The 24,353-nt window shown below is 42.0% G+C and overlaps 1 protein-coding gene across 8 annotated transcripts in view; it reads left to right on the top strand.

The window, feature by feature from the left end:
- WNK1 (WNK lysine deficient protein kinase 1) overlaps positions 1-23,682 on the top strand; it is a 108,699-nt gene extending 85,017 nt beyond the window's left edge. For 5 of the 8 annotated variants that reach the window (XM_082309014.1, XM_082309013.1, XM_082309011.1 and 2 more), the window contains 9 exons: positions 2,335-2,418; positions 7,014-7,100; positions 7,779-7,845; positions 9,356-9,435; positions 9,981-10,639; positions 11,600-11,802; positions 13,030-13,224; positions 20,159-20,346; positions 20,658-23,680. In XM_082309014.1, the coding sequence (XP_082165140.1) occupies positions 2,335-2,418; positions 7,014-7,100; positions 7,779-7,845; positions 9,356-9,435; positions 9,981-10,639; positions 11,600-11,802; positions 13,030-13,224; positions 20,159-20,346; positions 20,658-20,972 (1,878 nt within the window). In that variant the 3' untranslated portion in view covers positions 20,973-23,680. Of the gene's footprint in view, positions 1-2,334; positions 2,419-7,013; positions 7,101-7,778; positions 7,846-9,355; positions 9,436-9,980; positions 10,640-11,599; positions 11,803-13,029; positions 13,225-20,158; positions 20,347-20,657 lie in introns of all 8 variants that reach the window. The other 3 variants (XM_082309016.1, XM_082309015.1, XM_082309010.1) reach the window with 3 other exon arrangements.
- Positions 23,683-24,353: the final 671 nt, after the last annotated feature.

Here is a 24,353-nt window from a genome sequence, read left to right as displayed (position 1 = left end):
GTATGTTTCACGAAGTAGTCAGGATAGCTTAGCTTTGCTTCTTATCGTTAGCCTGTTTCTCGAAGGCAAGGGTAAACCTGACAAAGTTTTCTAAGTCTTCTGCTGCTTATGTGGTGCCTGGATACTCTTTTCCTTCCAAATGTTATAGTTGTGAAAGCAGAATTTTGAGAAGTGTAAACAATATCTGGATATCTGAAAACACACTTTTTTGTTTGTTTACTGAATTGTGCTCTTCAAACACTTTCAGAAAGAGAGAGTCATGATGTATAGTAACAACTTGAGACATGTTGTGGATGTTGTTACCTGCTCACTAACCAGAAGTATCAATATGTGAGATGAGATTAGACTACCTATTTTCTTTTAAATGGCTCCCTGTGTTGGGAGACAGTGCATTTCAATATTTTAAACTTATTGGTAGCCCTTTCCTTTTCGAAGTTAAATGGAAATACGTTGAACAAACCTTCAGGTGTTTAAGAAACCAAAAACCTTAGTACTCCTTTTTGTTTCTGTAATGTTCTTTTCTACTCACCAATGCTTTGTGTTGGTCCTCTTTAGCCAGCCTTGCTATTAAGCAGCTTCAGGCTATTCGAATTGAGCTAATGCTCCTAGCATCTCCATTCATTAGTAGTCTTTCCCTTGTACTCTTCATATGCAAACGAAGTAGAACATTTCTGCCATGCAGTAGCAGGAATACGTGCCAAGGAAGCTGGGAAGGAAATCTAGACGCAGAGGCATTCATCTATATAAAAATGAAGTTGAGAATTAGAAAAGAAAGATTAGAAAGTAAGAAAAACTGGTACTGGTTCAGGAACAGTTGGAGCAGTTAGAAACCTGCTAGCTGCAAACCTGTAATTACAAAGGCTTGAGTTTAAATGTAATGAATGTTTGGGGTTTTTGATGTCAGTTGTGGGAAAACTACCTCCTCTCTGAAGTTTTCAGTTATAAATTAGTTTGTTTTTTTCAAAGCTTAATTTTAGTTTCACTTTCTGTGTTGTTTTTGAGCTTTAAGGAGCTTATTGTTTGTTTTCTGGGGTTTACTAAACTATGTATTTTATTTTGTTTATGGCCAGCCTATTAACCTAGACAGCTAAATGTGTTTTGACTTGTCTTATGAATTTATTTAAAGTATATTTTACCTCTTATTTATAAATGAAATGATTAATGTACCACAGCTTAACAATTCAACATGCCTCAGAGGAGGTAATGTCCACATGTATGTTCCTAGTGCACAAAAAAGCTGAGGTAGTGCAACTTTGTGTAGTTCCTGCTGAAGCTTTTTTGGGAGGATAGATAACTACGGAGTGTATCTCCACCGGGCAGTTATAACTGCAATTTGAACCATTACTTAAGCTGTGGTAAGATGACTGCAAGCTAGAACTGGTTCTGCTTGTTGAGGACCGGAGTAGACTTTGGGCCAATTACAGGTATCCGGCAGTGCTCGCTGTCGTACAAGGGAAGCCAGCTGACCAATACTATAACTCATAAGGCTATCATGTATTTCTCAAACTTCAAAGTCGTGGTTAAGCCTCAAGATTACAGCCGAGAATAAGAACTGCAAATTGTGTAATGGATCACTTAATTCCTAGAACTTCCCACTTCCTTAACCATGGAAATAACTAACTGGAATGTGCTGTCTGACCTGGCGGGAAGGCTTTGATGCCTCCTTCTAACCTTTCCAGTCTCTCTAACCTCTTCCACATAACCTGGATGACTTTCCCCTACCCAGTTGCATGGCCTAGTCATCTTCTGTGGGTCGTCAACACCTTTCAGGTTCAAAAAAAGTGATGTATCGAGAGATTGGTGTGAGAGGTCTATAAATCTGCTTCTCAACAAGTGGAGACATCCTCAGGCATGATAGTTCCTGTTCCCAAGTCGTATTGCTTGGAACAATTTGCCAGAAGCATGTAGCTTGCTGTTGCTAATGGGCAGTTAACATAGATCTGTTGTAAGGAGATTGAGTGCATTCTTGCACCCTTTTATAAACTAAGCTTCTTGGAAACTTAATTGATTTTTGCAAGAATTATTGTAGCATTTCTTGCAGGCATGAAAATAATGTCCGCAAGATACTTTGCTCCTGGACACACAACTTGTTGAAACTGGAAATTGTGGCCAGTCAAAGATAATCTGGATTAAAAAATAAAACAAAAGCAAACAGTTTCTCCCAACTTTGTTGCAAAAATCCCTAAAGACTCTATGCTAACTCTCCAGGAAGGAAGTCTCTACAGAAAGAAATGTTGAGACTTTTGTTGTATGACATGACTGACTGTAGCTTGGTATCTGATCCTTCTGTTGTTCGTGTCTGATGGACTCGCGTTTCCTCTTCGTTATCCGTAGGTGCTACCAGTAGGTTCTGAACTTCCAGCTGGCACTCCATCCAGTGAGCCGCTGCCACCTTTTCCAGGACCTTCACTAACTCAGGTGCTATGCGACTTGGCAGATGTTATCTGCTTCTTTTCCTTTCAGAGAGCATGTTTCTATTAAACTCTCCATTGCATGTTATTAATGTCTTTGTTTTTCTTTTCTTTTGACTGAGTAACCTCTTTTGTGTAACTGTAGCAGTGGCCAGAGTCACTTCAGCACTGGATATGTAGCTCGCTCTTTGGGCTGCTGCACCTAGTGTCTGAAGCACAGGAACAATTAATCAGGCTTGGGGTTTTTTAGTGGGTTAACCTGAACTTTAGAGGATTTAAAAAAAAAAAAAAAAAACAAAACCAACCAAAACAAAAAACCACAAAAAAACAACACAGGTGAGTGTGTGCATAAAACTTGCTGTTTTCTTCTTGAAAAGGGTATAGTAGCAAAAGAATAGTTCTTTAGGGAAGCAGTATATACTGCAAGTAAACATTAATGAAAATGCAAAATTGCTGGCTTTGCGGATTCCTGGTTTTTGTTGTTTTGTGTTTGTTCGTTTCGTTCGTCATCCCCCCCCCCCCCCCCCCCCCCCCCCCCGTTATTAGTACGCTCTGATTTCACTAGGCTTTCAGATTTGCAAAAGGTCTTTGAAGCTCCTGATCATAAACATGTGTTGAAATGTAACAGTGGCTTCCCTTGCTCAGATTCTGTCCTTGTACACAATAGGTACTTGGATATTTTGTATGTAAGTTGGACAGGTGTTCAGCTCAAGACCACAAAGATTAAATCTGTCTTCACTCTTGTTTAAAAAAAAAGAACCCCTCCCTGTAATTGAAAGAACTGTATTAAGACAAAACTGTTTTATGGGTCTTCTAAATGCTATGTAATGAGATGTAACATGGAAACACTACACTTCAGTATTCAAAGAAAAGCTGAAAAAATAACTGAACAAACACCATAAGGTCATGAGACAGAGTCGTGCTACTTTTGAAAGAAGTTTGTGAATAAACACAAAGATGGCTTTCCATAGAATTGTATTAAAGAACACCTGGCACAGAATTATCATCCCAGTTTTATATTCAAACCTGTAAAGATGATGTGATTCAAGGGGGTACCTGGTGGTGCCTGCTTAAGGCTCAGAGTAATTTTGTCTTAAATCTACTGTTTCCTGTGTACCTGTGCTTCTTACAGTATTAACCTCTTCCGCCTGTGGCTTGAGTCCACAGTGAATAGTCTTAGAATATGTGTCCAAAAGCTACATTTGAATTGGAGTCTGTCCTTTTATAGAAAGGAATTATTCACTTTAGTCTTAACTATAATTTTAAAGTAATTCCAATAAAATGGCTACAGTATGAAAATTTGTACAATACTTCTTAGCATTATGGCCTGATGTCTTTTTTTGTTTTCTTGACCACTGAGAATTTTAATGCAGAGTGAGCTAATCTTGAGAAAGTCCTCTCCATATCATTCAGGTAACATTCTCCCTCTCATCTCCTGCAATGAAGCTCCTGAATTCAACTTTCACCTGTGGAAGGGAACTTAACTTTAAAGGTCGCTTTAGTTCTTTGCAAGCTGTTCCTTTTTTGGGATTTACAGTAGCTTGATGAGAAAACTTATATCTGAAAGGGCTTAAGCTGACTGTCATACAAAGGAATAGTGTTAGAAAATTGCAAATTTAAACTGTGCTAAGGCAACTTTGGTTAATGAGCTGTCATGGCTCATATTCTACAGCTAAAACTGTAAAAACTGAATTACATGTATTAGGGTACTAATCTTCAAAGATACCATTGGGATAGTATTTCCATTTCTGTCTTTCAAATATGAGAACCATGGTATTACCTGGTTCTAAAGGTGTGAGTAGAGTTGAGCAGCAGGGCAGGTTAGCTGCTTTTGTGTAGTTTTATGTTGGTTATGACATTACTAGTCCCTTTCTAAGTTTTCCAGCTTTTTTCCCTCCAATTGTCTCTATGCAGAAGCTCTGTCTTTATTCAGCAGTTTCTCTAGGTCTCTCAGTAAATGTCACTATTTTGTGATCTCTTAAGAATCTCTCTTAGACTAAGTTTGCATAGAGTATGTCCTGGAGGTTAGAATGGAAACAGTCTAGTGGACCTAAGGTACAATGTGCTGAAAGTTGGCGTCTCATCCTGTCTGTTTCTGCTCTACCACCTTCTTGGACTTCATCTGATGGGGCAAATGCAAATCAGTGACCTTTAATCAAGGAGTCCTTGCAGAACTACTTCTTGATTGTATCTTCTTTTTAATTAAAGCATGTTTAAATCTTTTGTAGGCAATAAGAATCGGCCTAGTACTTTGAAAGTATTATTCAGTGTGAAAAATCAGAAATTTGTGCTCTTTATGTAAGAAAACTATGAAAGTGAATGTATTGCTCTTGAAATCTGTCATGGAAAGGAGTGCTGCTGTATTTGGTTTTATGCAGCTTTTCCTTAGCAGGCTGAATGAGGGCCATGTTCTGGTCTTGTGAGTAATCAAGAAATCGGTATCTTCTGCCTCCAAACTGAGCAAGAAGCTGATTGACTTATGTAGAGTTGTAAGATGGCAGTGGTAGCAAGCAACACTTTTTTTTCCTCCAGCTTCTGGAGGCAGAGGCTGGTTTACGCCTTTCAGCCAGTTCTTTTTGAAGTACGGTTTTACTGAAGAGGAGACAACAATAATTTGGTGATAATTCTTATCTGTGCTCTTACTATGAGCAAGGGTAGCAAATGGATCTGGAGGCAGCTGGTTAAAATCAGTCACACTAAGTTTGTAGTCCTTTTTATTGTCATTGCTTGGAACTGAGTATATTAGTAATATTTTCCCCCCAAACTCAAAGCGCTTGTAGCCATTTAGGTGACTCAAGCCACTGTACCACTGTAGAAGGCTTCTTCCTGTTCGTCAGAGGTATTTCTGGCAGGATTTGTGGTATGGAAAAGGCACAAATATAAATCCCTTGCTTCTTATCCTTTGCAAATAGCTTGCCTGATTTCACTTCTCATTTGAACTCTAAAGCCTGTCTAGGAGTGAGACAAAATAGGAGGAGACCAACTGAATCAAATGTAATTGACTGTTAAGAGCATTTGCTGCTCTCTGGAAAATTACTGGCTTGTCTTAAAGTAGATAGGCTTGCCTTCCTTACTGCTTCTGTCAGGAGCTCATTACACAACTTTTTTTTTTTTTTTGTCCTTAGTACTTGACTCCTAATTTGTAAACAAAGTACATGTCATCTCAAGACCAGTTTTGGACAGTTTGTTCCTTAGTCTTAAATACCTGTTCTGTTTATTCCTTAACTGCTTTTTGACATGTACTTAGATTAATTTTTCAAGCTTCATTTTGGTACCCTTGTTCTGTAAGGAAATCTTTAGTTCCTGATCATTCTGAGATCTCAACTCTTTGTTTACTTGAAGCAAGTATCTTCTTGTGAGCGTAAGTGATGAGAATTACACAGTATTTCAGGTGAAATGTCCTCTTTATTTTACAGTATTATTGAATTAAATTAGCTCACTTGTCTGCTTAAGCATTTGGATTTCTGAGTGGTCATAGAAGTCTGCATCATCTTCCGCTTTTTTTTTTTATTTGGATGGAATTGATGGGGGTTTATTGTTCTTAGGTTTTTTGGTTGTCTTTTGAAATCCACAGTTCAGGAAGAATGTGATCCTGGCAACCCGTTGAAAGCATCTTTATGCTATTGTGTATCTCTAACTTTCAGTTTCTTGAAAGTGGAAGGTGATGTTTTTATGTTGCCGTGACCTCAGCTTCAGTTCTAAAAACAGATCTAGCTTTTTAATATAGAAGACTTGGAAAGATTAATGATGCTAAAGTTTGGATGGAAATTTCTACTCCACAGGGTCAGAATTGCAACTTAGTGACATCTGCCAACACTTTCTTCTTCCTATGTATCTTAGGAATATGGCCCTAACGAATTTTTAGTGAATCTGAACTTTAATATATTTTTAGGTAATTCTTCTTCTCTTCTCCTCCCCAATTCAGTTGGCCAAGTTCAAAAATTGTCTTGGATGCCAACTCAAACAGCTGAAATCTAAGTAATAAGCCTACTTGAGAGAGACTCTGCCCCTCTCCCTTCCTCCTCCTCAAGTCAATCCATCCAGATAGCTTCTTTGAGGGAACTTTTAAGTGTGGTTTGGTGTTTTTGTTGTTTTTCTTTTTTTTTTCTTTTTTTTTTTTTTTTTGTCATCCTCAATCTTTCTTTATCCATGCTTGCTTTTGAAATTATGGGCATCTTCTTGAAGTTTTCAGTGATTTTTTTTTTTTTTCCTAATTGACTTTCTTACTTCAGGATTTTAGATAAACCATAATACAAATTACTTTTGTTATCTTCCAACCAAAAAAAATTGAGAACTTGGAAGCTTGCACCATCTTTGTTTAGCTCTTCAGAGTGGTAACGTAAACTTCATGCTAACTTCAGGAAAACCAGAAGTTCCAGTTAATGGTTCTTTTCTGTTTTTTACCAAACGTGTTGCTTAAATTGCTTCCAGTCTTACTGTGCTATCTGTGTTAAATATAAACATGTAGGAAGGCAACATGATAGAAATATGTAAGCTGTACTGACTACTTTAAGTTTTAGTATTAAATATGGCTGTTGTTTCTCAAATGTGATGTATTTCTCCTGACCTGGGACAGCTGTTCACTCTCTCCTTTCTCATCAGTCCCAGCAGCCACTGGAAGATCTGGATGCTAAGCTGAGAAGAACCCTTAGTCCAGAGACTGTTCCAGTGACATCTGCTCCTGCCTGTGTACGTTTGCAATGTTGGCAGTGTTTTCAGTGTTGTTCAGTGTTTTCTTAAGGTCATGCTCTTAGGTCACAGCCTTTAATATGACTACACCAGTCTTTAAACTTTTAAAAATAAAAATGAAGAGTCATCTTCCAGTTTGTGGGACTGAGTCAACCAAAATAGGAAAAATCTGTGTTGCAATAGATTACGTATTTCCTGAGGCTGGTTTTGGTATTCTTAATCCAGCTTTTCTGGTGATGTCATTAATGTCACCAAACTAGAAGGGGAAGTGACTATGGAATAAGGGGAAAGAGCACTAAACACGCAGTATGTGATATGCCAGTCTTAATTTGGGAGGGATGTTTAAAGTGTGGATCTGAAAGCTGACTGTAATAATAACAAAATAAAGATAATGATTGACATCGTGATCTCCAAGTGGCTACTTATGCATTATTTCTGCAAAGCAAAAGGGGGTGTTCTGCTGGCAGCCTTCGGGTTGTAAGGTGTCCAGAATCTCTTGCTGTTGTTGCTTGCTTTGGAGGTTAAAAACTCTTGTATTCATCTTGTCACGGGTCATACTTTGACCCTGGTAGAAATAAAAGATTATGTAATATGCAGTATGGTGGATTTGTTGGCATTCAATCAAACTGCTGATTCTTCTAATTTAACGTTATTTTGTTTTCCCCCTTGACCCTGCAGTCTGTGCCCTCAGCATCTACAACGGTTACCGGGCTGGTGTCCACAGCAACACAGTCTCTGAAGGATGGTAAGACAGCCTTGATTATGTTAGATGGTTTCTCAGCATGCAGATGTAATCCAAAATTGAACAGACTAGCAACTTGGAAGGATATAGCCTTTTTTAGTAAGCCATACAATGGCAATTCCTTCAGGATCGTATTAGTTTTTATTAACTAGACTGAAATTTTCCACTGTAGGCCAGAAGAGGGGAATGATATATGCATATTACAGTAACTCATTTAGGATTTAAAGCTGTCCAAAATGCTAGATTAAGACTTACAAAGGGTCTCCAGTATGCTGCTAAGGTACAGCTTAAGGATTTGAAGGAGCTGTTTTCTGTCTTGTGTTATGTTCTTGGCAACAACAGTAAGACTTCTCATTTTGCATCATTGTGCTGTGTTCTATATGTAGGATACCTCTTCCTAACCTAAGAGTGTTTCCTTTCTATTTAAATAGAGAAATGAAGGGTAAACTACTAAAAATTTAAGAAAGGTAGTAGGAAAACCAGACTCGCTTCTGGCTGCTTTAGAACAGCTGAAGGTTGACTGGATGATCAACAATTGCAGTCTGAATGATCGATGACTTTCAAGTCTAAATGAGTTCAGGTGTTGGGGGGGACACACACCCAACAACTTGCAAAATAGTATGAGACTTTCCTGTCAGTATTCCCCTAGTTGTTTTAATTTTAAAAATCTTCCTTTTTCAAAAGAAACTGTTAATGTGGTACTAAGATTATTTCTGAACTATGTAGTAAACATTATTTAACTTGCATGTGCCTCTGAAGTTCAATGACAAACCTTCAAAAGCTAATAAAACCAGTAGGGAAATAAAACATTCCCATTTTGGTATGTTGCTAGTGAACTATACCGTAGAACTCACTTGTCTGCTAGAAAATGAGTTGGGTTTTGCCTGCTAAAGTTCAGAAGGTAAAAATAAACGAACTGGGAAGTTGCTTAATAAACACAACAAGCTGTCCAATAGAACTGATTTAAAAATAGAATGTTATTTCTCAGCTTTGTAACCTTATACTGCCAGTGCATGCAACAGCAAAATTAAGAGCTGACACCTAAGAATCTAGCTCTGAAAGCTTCAGATAGACTGCTTTGAGTAAATGTGGTTTATAGCATTTCTTCAACTTACCACTTTTCTATTAATAAATTGTCCCCAGCGTTCGTGAAATTTAGGTAGTCAGTGTGGGTGTTGAATTAAAATAAGCTTTTTCTTACATAAATTTCAGTTCTGTTTTTTATTCTTTGGCTATTTCAGATCCCTGTTTGAAATCAATGTGCTTTTTTTACTGCTTTCTAAAAGTGCACTTTTAGCAAGTATACTGTGCAGGGGAAATTATAGAAAAATACTTTAATATTGCAGTTTGATACTCTATCTGGTAAAGTTGAAAAAAGAGATCAGGTTCCATGAATCCAAAGGCCTGTTAGGAGTTAACTGATAGTTGAGTTTGAAGTAGATAAAAAGAAGTTTCAGGAGTTCAAATAATTTGTTGCACATTTTCTTCTTAATCCCATTCTCCTTTTCCTTAGCTTCAGCATCATGTGGTGGAGAAAGCAGTGCTATGGCTACCACAGCAGGAGCTGGGGTTCTTAAGATGGGACGGTTTCAGGTAGGAGACATTAAACTGATTTGACTGTGCATACAGGATCTTTGCTGAGCAGTTCCTGCCAGCTTAGCGTGCCTCATGGTGGGCTTGTCTCTTGGGAGAAAATGTCTGTGTTGAGCTTGTGAATGCAGTGCTTTGTGCAGATGCTGTTTTCATTCAGGGCAGAGGTTGCACTAGATTATGTAGGTCTAGAATTGTGAATACAGCATTTCATCATGTCAGGCCTTAGCCGTGTAACGGTTGGCCTTGGTCTTTAATGTTAGCTGCTTTTTGGCTAACAATGCTCAGATGTTCACTGTATTATGTCCTGTTTGTGAAGGAAGTCCCCTCTGAATCTGCTGTGCTTCTTGGAGTTAATCCTCCAGCTTGCTTAGAAGTACTGTTTTGTGTGGCAGTGTGTTACTTGGAGGGAAGCAGTATCTTGCTTTGTGGCGTACCAAGGAAACCAGTTATTTTTCCCTCTCAGATGCATCTTACTATTAAGGTAGATAAAAGCATCATGTTAAGAAAGAACTAAGAAAGTCTGCTTGATTGCATTTCTATTCTAGGTATCCGTGGCAGTGGATGATGTGCTAAAAGAGGGTGACAAACCTGAAACTAAGCCGGTGCAATTTGAAACCACCTCCACTGATTCTTCATCTCTTTCTGGCAGTAGCCCAGAGAGTACACTGGTAAAGCAGGCTGGCAGTCGGAAAAGTGAGGCTGTCGCTGACTCTTCCTTGGATGTGGTAGATGGCATTCCTCAGACAGTTCCTGTGCTGCAATTACCAGTAGATGTTGGTCATCCTACTAAGGTCGGACGCTTTCAGGTAACAACAACAACGGATCAAGTGGGGCGCTTCTCAGTGTCAAAGACTCAGGATGAGGTCAGCTGTGCAGAGAAAGAGCCAGTGACTCTTCCTCTCTCTGTGGACTTGGAACAAGTTGCTTCTTCAGCTGCAGCTCCGAAGAAAGAGTTGGAGTCAAGGCAGTCCCCACACATGAATGGTCCATCCTCTGAACCGGAGGCTGCCTTCTTAAGCGGGATGGCTAAGGATTTGGATGATGGCTCAGGGAGCCCAGACTCTCTCCAGCCCCTGGGGTCGAAGATCAGCCTCCCTGTTCAGAGCCTTAGCAACTCATTCAACTCTTCCTACATGAGCAGTGACAATGAATCGGATATTGAAGATGAAGACTTGAAATTGGAACTCCGTCGGTTACGGGAGAAGTAAGGCTTTTTTCCTTGTCTGGTCATGTATGAAATATATGTAACAGGATTAATATGAATTTCATCTGTACTTTACTTTTCACAAAGAACAAAAGTGAAATTTTTAAAAGACTCAACCTTTGCTAAGTGCCAGGACCCACTGCCAGTGTTTATGTGGAAAGTAACATTCTTTAGTGGGCAAGTAGTATGTAATTATAACAAAAAAGGTACATACATGTTTGCTGTGCTTAATTTTCTAACCTGTAACCTTGTTGTATGTGTTTATATGTAGATTTATTGCTTCACTGTGGATAATACTGCAGATGTATTGAAGCTTTTGCGTATCACTGAAGTTTAGTAGTTAATGGGAGTAGTGGTGGCTCATTTGAAAATGGCACATAACTCTCTGCGTTTCTGGCATTTCTAATGGCTCTTCTTTTCCTGAAGAGTCCTTGTTGGCTTAGAAAAAAATTTAAAGTCAAGCAATGTAACCCACTAATTTATTTATACTGAAAGTTGAACATTTTTTAGGGCAGCTAGCAATTTTAAATCTTGTGTATGCAACTGCTCTGAAAAAAAAAACAAAACTGAGGAAATACAAATGTAGAGGTCTCCAAGGCCATGTGTCTCAGAAAATGAGTAATCTAGCTATTCCTGTAACGTTTTAATGCAGAATGATTTGATCTTCTACAGTAGGTGTATGTTCTTGTTTGTACTTCCATTTATCCTGGTTTTATGATTACAATGTTGGGAACTTTGTGTTGGAATTCTAGCCAGGGTTAGGGCACAATTGAAAATGGCAAGTGTTATGCCATGCGTGTTCAGTGGTTATTTGTGGAAAAGATTTATTTCCTCCTTTCTTAAATGTTAATGGGAATTTGACCAAAGTAGCTGGTCAAGCTTGACTGGAGGGGAGGGATTGTATGCATGCATGTATATACCTATAATTTTTTTGTAAGTCATACTCTTGTAACTTTTTAGGCACCTTAAAGAGATCCAGGAGCTGCAGAGTCGCCAGAAGCAGGAAATTGAGTCACTATACATGAAATTGGGAAAGGCCCCACCTGCAGTAATTATTCCACCAGCTGCACCCCTTTCAGGAAGGAGGAGACGACCTACTAAAGGAAAAAGCAGCAAGTCCAGTCGTAGCAGCTCCCAGGGAAATAAGAGCCCTCAGCTATCAGGTAAGACTTTCTTCAATTTTTTGAGTAGATAAACCAGACAAGGTACCATTTCTCATTCTTAGATCTATGCCTGTGTCTCTGTCTTGTCTTTTGGAGGAGGAAAGTCTGTGTCTCAGTTCCTCCACTGCCCGGATTACTAGATAATTTTTGAAATTTTTTTGGTCGTCTCGCTTGTGACTTTTGCAATCTACTAAAAGATACTGTTACATTGTTCTGTAAGAGCAGTTTTAAAGTTGTGATTTGTATTTTTTTAGAGATTAGTCATAGGGCTCTAACTAGGAAGAAAAGTGTAAATTTACGTTATGGGGGAAAACGTTGATTTACTTTTTTATTTTTTTTTTAAGATGAACTGCTCTTGTTGCCTCCTGAAACTGATTTTCAAAATGGGGCTGGTTTCTTCAGTCATCTTCAGAGGTTTTTTTTTTTTTTCTACTTTAGCAGCACTTAAGCATGGTATTAGTAGTGTCCTTACATTTCAGAGACTTAGTCACAGTTCATGGATGTTAAAGTAGTGATTTTTTTAATGGAGTTGCAGTTCTTTTGTACTTACAAATTGAGAAAGTTTCAATTGTCAGGGCTTCCGTTCTTCCTAAAACCATTTTTATAATAAACAGAACTCAGAAAAATAGTTCTGTTTACTGTTTGAATGACGTGGATATCAGATGCTTGCTGGGTAATTGTAGATGTCTCTCAAATCCTGTAGCATTGAGTAAACAATATTGGAGGGCCAGCACTGTGAGCAGAAATACTTGTTACTGCTTCCTGCACATTCACTTTGGTAACTCCATGTCATGCTGCAATTTCTGTATCCCGTCACCCTGGCTGCTCGCTTTTGTTTTGTTATATGACAGGGGAGCTATGTGTGAGCATGTGACAGTGAGCCAGCACGGAGTTGCCTTAAAACTTAAGTAAATAATTCTTCTAGTCTTACTGCTTTCTCAAAAACTGGAATAGTTCCCTCCTCCTCTCTTGCCTGGATTGCCATACTTGACCAGAGGATGATACCCTTTTTTCCCCCCCACCACAGCACTTTTTCCTGTATCGCTAGCATAATAGCTCAACTGATCATTTGAGTTACTTGGTAGTGACTTCACTCCCTAGTAAATGTTCCAGTCAAACTTCCCTCTGTTTTTTTCTCCTGTCCTTTGGGAATAATGCCAGAAACTTCGAAAATGATGTGGGGAAACTGAAACATTGAATGACTTTTTGCCTTCCTTCTTCCTCTAGGCAATCTGTCAGCTCAAAGTGCGCCATCAGTCTTGCCCCCACAGCAGACTCTTCATCCTCCTGGTAGTGTGCCAGAGACTGGGCAGAACCATTTGTTACAGCCCCTCAAACCTTCACCTTCTAGCGAAAATCTCTACTCTGCCTTTACCAGTGATGGTGCCCTTTCGGTACCAAGCCTTTCGGCACCAGGCCAAGGTAAGACTTTAAATGGAATTAGTGTGGAGTCTTGCACCTTTGTTACTGGTGAATGAATGACCACCTTGATGACACTTGATTTTTAATACATAGCGTGAAGTAGATTGCTAGCCTCCAACCTATGTGTGGAGGCTGATAAGGGTGTTTTGGCAACTGGATTTCTACCTTCTCATGTAGGTGAAGTGTGAGGTTGTTGAAGCACTGAATATATAGCGCATGGCCCTGTCTGCTGTAATGAAAGCACCAAGGAGAATACAAAAGAATGCAGTATGGTGGTGGCAAGCAATGTTCTGACCTGGGGGAAAGGTAGTGGCTGAAGGGATGAAGGGACAGATGAGAATGGGGAGTTGGAAATGGGAAGTGAGACTAAGGAAGGGGCAGAGCAGCTTTGGTGTTAACAGATAATTGAAATGGTAGGAAATTTCTGAAGTCTGAAGTCCTTTTAGACTTCCAAACTGCTGTGGATGTTTCTGTCAATGGAATTTTTAACAATAAAAGGTAAAAAAGGCTCATATTCTGCAATTGTGAGTTAAAGAATTATCCTGGAAGGAAGAGTTAGTGTAGGAGGATGGAATGGTGGGAATAATAAATTGTTCATTTACTCAAGTTACTCAAGTTGTGGATTGCTTGTTATTAGTTAATATGTTATCAAATAATTTCTCAGGCACAGCTCTGATGTATTTGTTAGGGATGGCTCTTTTGCTTGCCAGTCATTAAGGGGATGACAGCTTGATTACTTAATTACTTCTCTCAACTTAGCTGTTCCAGTTTTTTTTCCCCTTGAACATCTTTTTGAAGCTTTGCCATAGACTGATCGAATACATCAATTCTAATGCATGTTTTTGATGAAATTGGAGAAGTATAGACAGAAAATGGAAACAGACTTTTTGGAAGAATTTCCTATAGAGGTTTTTTTAATGAACTGTTTCAAGTATTTTGGAGCTACTTGAATTATCTCCCTGTATCTAGAGTTGTGAAGTACTGTTTTATAATCGGATGCTTTTGCCAGGTTTTGTCTTTCCCGTAGATTGCAACCTTATTGCTGGGTTATGTACTGGAGAGTAACACTGCAAACTTGGCCTAATGTCTGGAGGTATTGGAGGGAGTCTCTTCACTCCGTATAGCGTCTGCATACTCCTTGGTCCACACTTTGAGGCTTATTCTTGTGTGTCACGTTAATGCATTTCACCCTTCCAACCTCAAGTTGCTAACATCTTGTAGTGGTGTTCTGTCTCTTCTCCTCTCCTTTCTCTGTTCTTCCCGTTTTTGTTTTCTCACAGGCTGTGCGAAGTTTAACTGTGCATCTGAGAGAGTGACGTTCAAGCCTGGTGGCAGGAGGACCCGATTTCTGAGTACGCCCTGCTTGGCTCTTTGTGTGTAACACCTTTACTCCTTCCTTGTCTGTTTTTTTGTTTTGTCTTTTTGTTTTTTCTGCTGCTTGGATCTGTTTCATGCAGCCCATTCTCATCTGCCACTTTGTATTCCCTCCCATCCCATGGCTCAGCTGAGCTGCTCTTAGCACACCTTTAGAAGTTTGGGTTCTCGTGTTAGGTATTCTGTCTTGTTAAACTCATAATAACAAGCACTCATTTTCTCTGAGCTTTTGGTGGAAACTTTTTCAGGACGGTTCAGTGAAATGACAGAAACTTGGAAGAGTTAGCAAGTTGTGGGTGTGTGGGCATTTTCTTTTGGCCTGCCTTAGTAATTACACTTCAGCATATGTTAGCTGAGGTGAGACTTGGAGGGGAGGTAGTCTTTCTAATGGAACAGCGAGGAAGATTTCTTTTCCAAATTATTCCTTTGTTGGACACTAACTGATGGGGGGGATATGTTGACTTCCTCCAGCAGTTTGCTTACTGTGCAAGTTGGATGTGTTTTTGCATGTTTTCAGCACTAGTGCTGATTACAGTGCAGAGCATTGATGCCACCTGTAGGCAGCTAATATTGACTTCTGATGTTCCTTAGCAGATGGATAGCTAAAGATTGAAGTGTTGAGGGTTTTAAAAATACTTAAAGAATATTTTCAGGCAAACTCAAAAGATCCGTACCTACTAATGGGCCCAGGTTTAGAAGTTTTTACTGTGAATTGGAGATACACTAAATGTGCAACGAAGAGCAGTAAAGGTGGGTAAATAGACATCTTCAGACATCCTGTTAACCCTCACGAGTTACCTTGCAGCCCTTTTCAAAATCCTTTCATTTGTACTTACATTAGGCCAGATTTACAAGAGAGCCTCAAACTTCTGATGTGGTTGAAGTAATGATACGCTTGAGCCGAGGCTGCTGATGTGATGCTTTTTACTGGGAGTGCTGCAACATCTCCCATGCTGCTTCTGCAGGCTGGACCCCTTAAATGTCTGACATTTGTTTCCCACCCTCCGGAATGACTTGATAGGAGGCGGCTTTAAATGCTGTAAAGAGACCCTCAGTCGCTGCACTGCATGACAGTACCACGCATCTGTAGCATCTGTCTCGCTACAGTTGGCAGTAGCACAGCTGAGCCGGAGAGCTGTGTGCAGGGACTAGGCCTGGCCTTCTGCAGAGACAGCTGCAATGCAACCAGCTCCATCCTCTGAGAAGGGAGTGAGTCAGAGGGAGGGGACGTTTTTTCCTGGCTGTTCAGTTTTGCAATGATACCTCTAGCCCACTTCATTGGATTCATGGGGATGTAAGTACTAATGGTATTTAATTTTTCAAATTGAGCAGCTGTAAATGTTTTTGCTAAGTATTAATGTGCAGATGTGCCCTAATTGACATCTGCAATCTCAAGATTTATGGCTCCTTTCTTGGAAGAAGTTAAATTCTTACCAAAGCTAACTCTAAAATCATCTTTAGTCTGGCCTGTCCTTTTTTGGGGTAAGGAATATAAAGAACAGCCATTCCATTTCTAGAATCGACAATGAAGTGAATATACGAGAGTATCACTTACAAGGCTTTGGCTTGTTGCAAATTGATCATCTGTCTACAAGAGTACTTTGGCATGTATATCTCTTGCTTATGGGACTGGTGCTAAGGGAAATGGATTCCTTTTCAAAAGTGTGTTGTAGCTGTCCTGTAAAAGCAGGTAGTACTTGGCATGGCGCAGCTTGGCCTGGCACTTGGCTTATTGCAGGTTGCTTGCTTCCTGGAGTCTTATCCTTGAAATGCTGTTGCAGAGTGTTGTGGCGAGTGACGACCAGAGAAGGTGCTGGGTTAGAATCAGCGGTGTTGAGGAAACAGTGCAGTAATTGATGCTTTTAACTGTGCAGCTGGAGAAACAGAGTGGTACAGCTTGGCAGGGAATGCCTGAACTATTCCATGGATCTGAGAAAACAGGGTGACAAACTAAAAGCACTTGACCCGTCAAATAAATCTTTCTCGTGTTGTAAACTGGTTGAACTTTGATAGTTGTAAAATTCTTCCTACCTCCTAACGAAAATGGAAGATGTACTTGCTTTTCCTTTTGTGATAACAGCCAGTTGTGACAGTAAATTCTCCCGACATTCTTCGCTACCATTTGGGAATTTTGAAGAGTAAACGTAGGAGGCTGGGCCTCTTCTCTTTCTGAAAGTACAACTGGTTCAACTGTCAGACCAGTCTTTGGGGTTTTCCTAGAAGGTCTCAGCAGTGACTGCAAGAGCCCTGCTGTGCTGTGTCCTCTGTTTCTCACCAAGCTTTTTGTACTGTTTGCTGATACTAAACATTTCTCACTGTTTCTCTTATCTTTAACAAATTACTCTCTCTTTGTGCTTCAGGGAAGATGGTGAAAAAAGTCTGTCCTTGCAACCAGCTCTGTAGTAATTATCTTATTTCTGTTATCTCCGATTCCTGATTGTAAAGCTATTTATTCATCAGCTTTTTCTGGTCACTGAAGCCTACCTCCCTGACTCTGTCTCCAGCACAGCATCTGTCTGTCTATGTTATGCCCTCTAACGTGTACTCTGTCATTAGTATATTGAATAGTCCGGCTATTACTCTTGCAGACAAGTGGAGGCAGGCAGAACCTCACCTTCACTGTGGAGCTCTTTGCTCATCGCTAACGAGAGCGAATTGAGCATCGGGGTCAGTTGCTCGCTGTAATGTGCTAGAGTTGTACCTTTGAGCAGCTGGTTTGTTTACAGATCTGATGGGGCTTGCCACCTCAGTGATGGATCCAACTGCAGACACTCCGTCAACATTTTAAAAGAATAAGAGTAAGCCATCAGAGATTACTAGTGTCTCTCCCAAAGCAAGAGATGTTTAGAAAAGCCTGTGTGTGCTCCTGTCATTGAAGACTGTTTTAAAGGTGTCTCTTGACTGCTGGTTTGGGGGGGGGGGTGGAAATAAAAGGGCAGAATGAAGGCATTATAGGTAGCAGGCTGGAGAGAGGGAAGCCTGTTTCACTTCAGATCCTCATGTCAGAGCAGAACTGGGGACGGCTGCTGTGACCGAGCAGGAATGTGGGGGGGTTGTTTCCATTGAATGCTACAAGTTGAAGCACTTCCTTCTCAGACTCTTCTGGATGGCAGTTTCTGCAGACGGTGACTACATCAGAGCTCAAATGTGAAATTCCTGAGAAGTCATTTTTTAAATTGACGTTACGTGGGAGCTTTAGTAATTGTATAGCTCACCTGTAATGGTGTAGGCTGGTCTGTCTGTGAGGAGCTCCCTAACAAAATCACTTTTGGAGAGAGCTCCCTCCCACCTTTCCCACCCTGAAGCAATCCAGTCCTTTTCAAAACACTTAAACTTTCCTAAATGATCTTTCACATCTTGAGCTGAACACACTGTAGTATATACCTTGATTAATTCCCCCCATTCTGTGGCCTGAGGAAGCTCTCCAGCGTAGGTCCAGGATCCAGTGTGCTTACTGATTAAAGTGGAAATGTGAAATATCAAAAGCAGATACTGGCCATCGTGAAGAGGATGAGGGCGAGTGTGTCAATCCCTGCATGAACCCTCACGGTGGAATGTGATTATTACTGGTTTTGGCAGCTCCCCCCGAGTACCTCTTTCTTGCTTTTGCCTCATTTGTCTTTAATTTCACCTTTCACATCATTGCTCTTATTAAATAATTGTATTCTGAGTCCTTTCCACACGATGCATGCTTAAGGTTCTTGTTTCACTGTAGATTTTCCGTGCCACCTTACAGTGTGTTCCTATTACTCTTCATCCGAGCTGGAGCTGCACACCCTGGTCAGGGGCCTTGTTCTCTCCTTTCCGTGTGTACCGTTGCATGCGTCTGCCCGCCCGTAGCAACCGCTGCCCCACCCGTGGGCACCCGGGCCGGGAGCCACTTCCATGCTTGAGCTGGAGCTGGTGGGAGGGATATGTATCCTTCCCTCCTCAGCACTCCTAGAGGCAGTAACACTTTGCTTATTTGTCCTGCGTAGTAAGTACGTCACCTTCCTAATTCACTCCTCAATATGAAACATTCCTGCAGGGGGTTGGAGCCAGTTCTTTCTTTGATGCAGTGGTTGCAAGGAATGTGGCTGTTAGCCAGGGAAAGTGGAACAGATGAAGTAGCTGTCAGGCAAGAGACAGCGACTCCGTCATTTGGCCTTTGTAATAGCGATGATTTTTTCCTGCTGGCATTTTTGATGCTCTACTTTTAATCGGCTTTTCTTCAGAAATGTCTGCCATAAACTCAGGTTTTCTTGGATTTCCCAGTTGCAGTCTTCAGAGTGAGCAAGTAAAAACATTTGAGGAACTTTGAGAACCAAGTAGGTGAGGATGTGTGCTTGCAAGGAGTGCTGGGTTCAGCACTGCCGTGGCCAGATACTTATTTTGCTATATTTGATTGGTTTTGTAATAAATGGATTTGTAAAATCTAGATTCATTCCACCGTTACCATGCCCTTCAGAAAAAAGTCTGTTGCCCTAGTGGTTAACCATCATTTCCGCATCTGTAAATGAGGATACTTTGCAATACTGCTGGGAATTTAGGAAGCTGACTTGATAATATACAGTTTCTTTGATTCCTGTTATGAGGTCTGCCTTTAAAAAGCTTAAATTGGAGTGCAGTTGCATGTTTATAAGTGTGAGGAGGACAGTGAGGCTATCTAAAACAAAGCTGCTAGGTTTTTTTTTTTCTACAGGATAATGTTCAGCAAGCTTTCTAGCAGAACCGAATCCTGGTATTTGTGTGAAGGGGGTTTTGTGTTCTTGCAGTCAGCCCAATGAATAGAAAAACTTGTCAAAGCATGTCTGAGGAACTACTCTCATTTCTGCCTTCTTTAAGCTGTATTAGTTGTTTGCATCTGAAATGCTTGTTCTTCTGACATAGGAAATCTGAACATAATGGCAAAAAAATGCTTTCAGAGGCAAAAAGCAATATTTAATGCAGTGCAGACTTCCCCTGCTGATCCTGGCTGTTTGGTGGATGAAGACAGTCCCATCTGGTTATCCTCAAGAACATAAGTATGGCAGCTATTGGAAACGACAGTTGCTGTTTCTAACTGTGGCTTTTTTGTGTAATCTGGGTGAATTTTTCTCTTCGTTTTACAAAGTGGAGATAATTTGCTACAGAGCAGCTGGCAATGCTGATTGTACTGCTCCTCACTCAGCATCCAGCATTGTCCTCCAAGGTGGGATTGACCTGTGCCAATAGTGGTTGCTGCTAATTTAAAAGGTGTAGGATGAGAGAATGACGTGACCGTACTGTCCTTCAGTGCTGAAATCTAATCTCCTTTTTCCTCTGCAAAGACCTGTAGGCTGCTACCATTCCCCTCTTAAGATGACTACTTGCAGCACTTCTTGAAAAGTAAACATATCTATGAAATACCCTTAATCTGAGAAAATGCCTGTAGGAGTCCTTGTAGTTCCCACTTCGGTGTGTCCTGGAATTGAGACTTAGAATTAATCTGCATGGCGTTTTAACTGGCTCTCTATTGATGTACCATTACCGCAATTATTAAGTTTACTAGAGAAAGATGGTCTTTCACCTAAGTCTTGATTCCCGTTGTTTGTATTTGTAGGGACCAGCAGCACTAACACAGTCGGGGCTACGGTGAACAGCCAAGCACCCCAGTCTCAGCCTACTGCTATTGCCTCAAGCCGGAAAGGGACTTTCACAGATGACCTGCACAAGCTGGTAGATAACTGGGCCCGAGACGCCATGAACCTGTCTGGCAAGAAAGTTGGCAAAGGGCATAGCAACTATGAGGTAAGACGTCATCCGTGAACGTTTATTGTAGCAAGAAATGGTCGGTGTCGTTGCTATCTCACTAGAGCGTCAAACACAGCTAGAGTACGGTTGCCGTGTAGCTTGAACCAGCTGCTCCAGAAAACTGTTGGCTGTGTCTTTTGTGGGCAGGATTGTATCGCCTGCTACGGAAGGGAGGGGGATAACTGAAGCGGAGGGCCATGGCGCGCTCTTATAAACATCCACCGGGAACGGCTTGTGGACCTAGGGGTGAGCCTGTGGTTTTTGAGCACCGTTGTGTAACTTTTCTCGGGGGCTGGGTTTTCTTTCAGGGCCCTGGAATGGCAAGAAAATTCTCGGCACCAGGTCAGCTCTGTATCTCTATGACATCTTCCCTGGGTGCTACGCCCATCTCTGCAGCATCAGCTACCTCTTTAGGTCCCTTCACGAAGGCTATGTGCCCTCCGCAGCAGTACGGTTACCCAGCAGCCTCTTTTGCCGCTCCGTGGAGTGGGACGGGGGGCCCAGCGCAGCCGCCGCTCGGCCAGTTCCAGCCCGTAGGCGCCGCGTCTTTGCAAGGCTTCAACATCAGCAATTTGCAAAAGTCGATCAGCAACCCTCCAGGCTCCAACCTGCGGACCACTTAGCCGCGCTCGGCGACCGTGCTGGCTAGACCTCGGGACAGGACGTGGGGAGGGAGATGGGGCCCTGTACCAACTACTAGTGCTGCAATGAACTGGTAGCTTGCCAGACTGGGAATGGATTTCTCTTTTCCGACCATTGCTGTCAACTCTCTGTGAAGGGAGTTTCCCCACACGCTTTCAAGGGGGAGGAGGATGATCAGCATCCTTACGATGGGACAGTGCTTTTGACCGAGGGGTTCCGCTCTTGTTTGGAGCGAGAGCTGTGAAGAGAAGCCACGGGGTCAGTTAACGCAGTCTTGCTGTAAGATGTCTCTCTGGTTTGAGGCCGAATCCACACGTGTTGAGGTGGGAGAGCTGAATCCTAGCATGAGGCTTTAGCGCGCTTCTCATCTCTCCCTGAAGAACCAGGACCAGGAGAAAAGCTGTCCAAATCCCCCTCCTCTCCCTCTCCCCCGTCAATCGTATCTGGCTCCGAAGTGATGGGGCACACGAATGGACTTGCAGTGCAGCCCGTGCTTGATAGGTCATTACTGCTTTAAGTAAGATATTAACAGCTTTGACTGCAGCATTAGAGCAATTTAAATTGTTTAAAAAAATTTAAAAGTTCCCTGCGGACATGTACTTACCATCAGTTTTGATGTGGAAACACTGTGATATATAAATGTTGTTGGACAACAGTAGTTTAAAAATGAGTGGAATATAGAGGGTTAAAAAAGTTAAAAAGAAAAAAATGGGAAAAAAAGCTAGCTATATCCTTACACTTATTGGAGACACTTTAACTTTTTCCTTTGTATTTTCATTGTATTAGATAAATAAATGTGAATGTAAAATTGTATAAATTAATGTACTTGAATACTTGTCTGTTCTCCCAGTATGCTTGCTGGATATTTTAGTGCCTTGGACTTCTCTTGCTTCTGCAGTTAGCATCGTCTTCCCAGCAGAGCCCCAGGCAGACGGAGGGCAGGCTCAGAGAAGGGTGGATGACGTGTACCTAGTGACTGGGACATTCGATTCATTTAGCGATGCCGTTACTGTTCAGAGTCGGCGGACGGAGGGGGAAGCCGCGGAGGCAGCGCGCCGGAGCGGCGTTCCGCGTGCTGGGGAAGCTTGTCCAGGCGGGCAGATCTGAAGTTGCTGGTGTGACGGGCCAGGTGGGGCGGGACGGGACGGAGGGCGGTGGGTGAGGCTAAGCCCAGACTAACCAATATTGTCTGCGGAGGCGGGAGGTCTGGATCAGAGACAGAGAGAGGATGGGGAGAACGTGTATCTTTGGGAAAGGCCCAACTTAAGATGCAGTTTGACTCCACCTGCGAAGTGGTAGAGACGTTTGGTCGGGATGTGACTTGAGGGAGAGGTGCCGTTGCTCGTTGGCGTGGGCTTCTCTGCTGGGATTGCTTTTCTTACCTTTTTTTCGGTAAAATCCATTGAAGCCAGGAATAGACTGTCCTAGTGCAACGTCCATTGCCGGCAATGGATGTACTTGAAACAGCCGGCATCAAGAAGTTTCCTCTGTCTTATTTGGAGGATTTAGGATTTTGTTCACTCTGACAAATTTCAAGCTGGTACCAGGACTGTAACTATCTGTCACCTCTTAGTAACTGTACTGTACCTTCTGCTTTGGTCATTCTCCCTTTTCATGTTTAAAAAATACTGGTTTCCTCTTCAAAGTAAAAATAATACCAGCCAGTATTTACGTAGTGCTGCAAAAAGCTGTGAAAGATGAGAGGACTGCTCCCTGGTGCTGGGGAGCAGCTCGCCGGTATCCTGGAAGCTGGCGCATCACGGAGATGTTGCTTGCCTGAATTTGTGGTTTTTTTTTTTTTTTTTTTTTTTTTTCCTGGGAGCGCTATTTCCCCCTGGAGCCTTAATAGGGAGTTTTTCTGTCTGCGGGTGTTCTCACTCTTTTATTTTTACAAAGAAACGCTCAAGATCCGTTCCTTTCCTGTCACTTTTTTTTTTTTTTTACAGCAGTTTTGGCAGCAAGGGCAGGTACGGGCTGGAGATGGACACCCGAGGGTGAAAGCTAGGGGCGAGGTGGCAGGGCTCCCAGGTCCTCAGATGTGGGGGTTTATTCTTTGTAACTGAAGTGCAGACCAGAGCTACGAAGGAGAGAGGAGGCTCGTGGCGTGCGTGCGGCAGAAGCGGGGGAGAAAGCAGGGGTCCCTGCGGCTGGAGCGGGGCCGAGAGCCTCTGCTCCTCCGGAAGGCGCCCGGCGCGAGGGAGAGGCGCGCTCGGGGGACAGGCGCGGTGACGAACCCGGGGCGGTGATGAAACGAGGGGAATACTCGTGACAGGGGAACCAGTCGGCTGGATGCAGCACGTGGTTATTTAATTTTGATCTAATAAGTTTTTGAGGTCGTTTTTTCACTTAATGTTATGCAAGAACTGGTTTTATTTACCATTGATTCCCCCCTCTCCTGTGGATGAATAACTGAAGTCTAGAGGAATAAACTAATGCTACTGAACTGTTAAATTATTTTGTTTAATATTACACTTTGAGTATCTTTTTCCACATAAAATCGGTTTCTGAATTACAAGCGTTTTCTTTACATTATTTAACAATGTACACTGTAAAAAAACAAAAATAAAAAAAATAAAACGAAACTTTGGGCTTCCCTGGCCGTAGTTAGTTGTATGTTTTGCACTAAACCCAGGCACCGCGCTGCTTGTATGACTGCGCTTCGTGCTGCAATTTGTTACCTTTGTAGACTATTTAATGAAGTCATTCAAATAAACCAAACCTGCTTTTGTTGAGCTGTGGGTTTTCTTGTTGAACAGCAGGTTCCAACCTCTCCGTCCTCTTCCGGCAGCGATTTAACCGTTACCCAATTTAGCCGTTCATCGCAGGAAAGTACAAGAAACCCGTTTTAATGAGACCTTTAACTTCTCAAAAGCAGCGATCAGTAATGAGCCATTGGCCTTTTAATAGCATACTCTGAAAGCAGGTACGATAAAGAATAATTCGTAGCATGGATCTTCTTTACGAGAGGAGGGGCCTAAGGGCAAGGGAGGGAGAAGCGGTGAAGGACAACGCAGAAGCAGTACGATTGCTCTTACGGCTGAGACTGTCAAGAAGCTACCGAACAGCAGAGGAACGCGCTCGGCTGTGGCAGCCAAGAACGCGGCTCTGGAGCGCAGGCGGAGCTTCCCTGGCGGTGGCTCTCCCCTTCCCTCTGGCAGTGGAGCTGGAGCAGGGGCTGCTGCGAGGGCTGGGGAAGCGCCCGTCCCGGGCACGGCAGGGTCCTGCTCCTTTCCGGCGGGTGCGGAAGGGAGCAGGGACGTGCGCCTGAGGTGCTGGGGAGAACAAGCTTTTTCGTGTAGCTCTGTAATAGGGATTCCATCCTCAAATTTGCAACCGTAGCGGTAGAGTAGAAGAGTGGAACT

Source organism: Platalea leucorodia, assembly GCF_965183815.1.
Source record: "Platalea leucorodia genome assembly, chromosome: 4".
Taxonomy (NCBI): Eukaryota; Metazoa; Chordata; class Aves; order Pelecaniformes; family Threskiornithidae; genus Platalea; species Platalea leucorodia.
The sequence above is the reverse complement of the archived record's forward strand: the minus strand, read 5'-3'. Positions and strand labels throughout refer to the sequence as shown.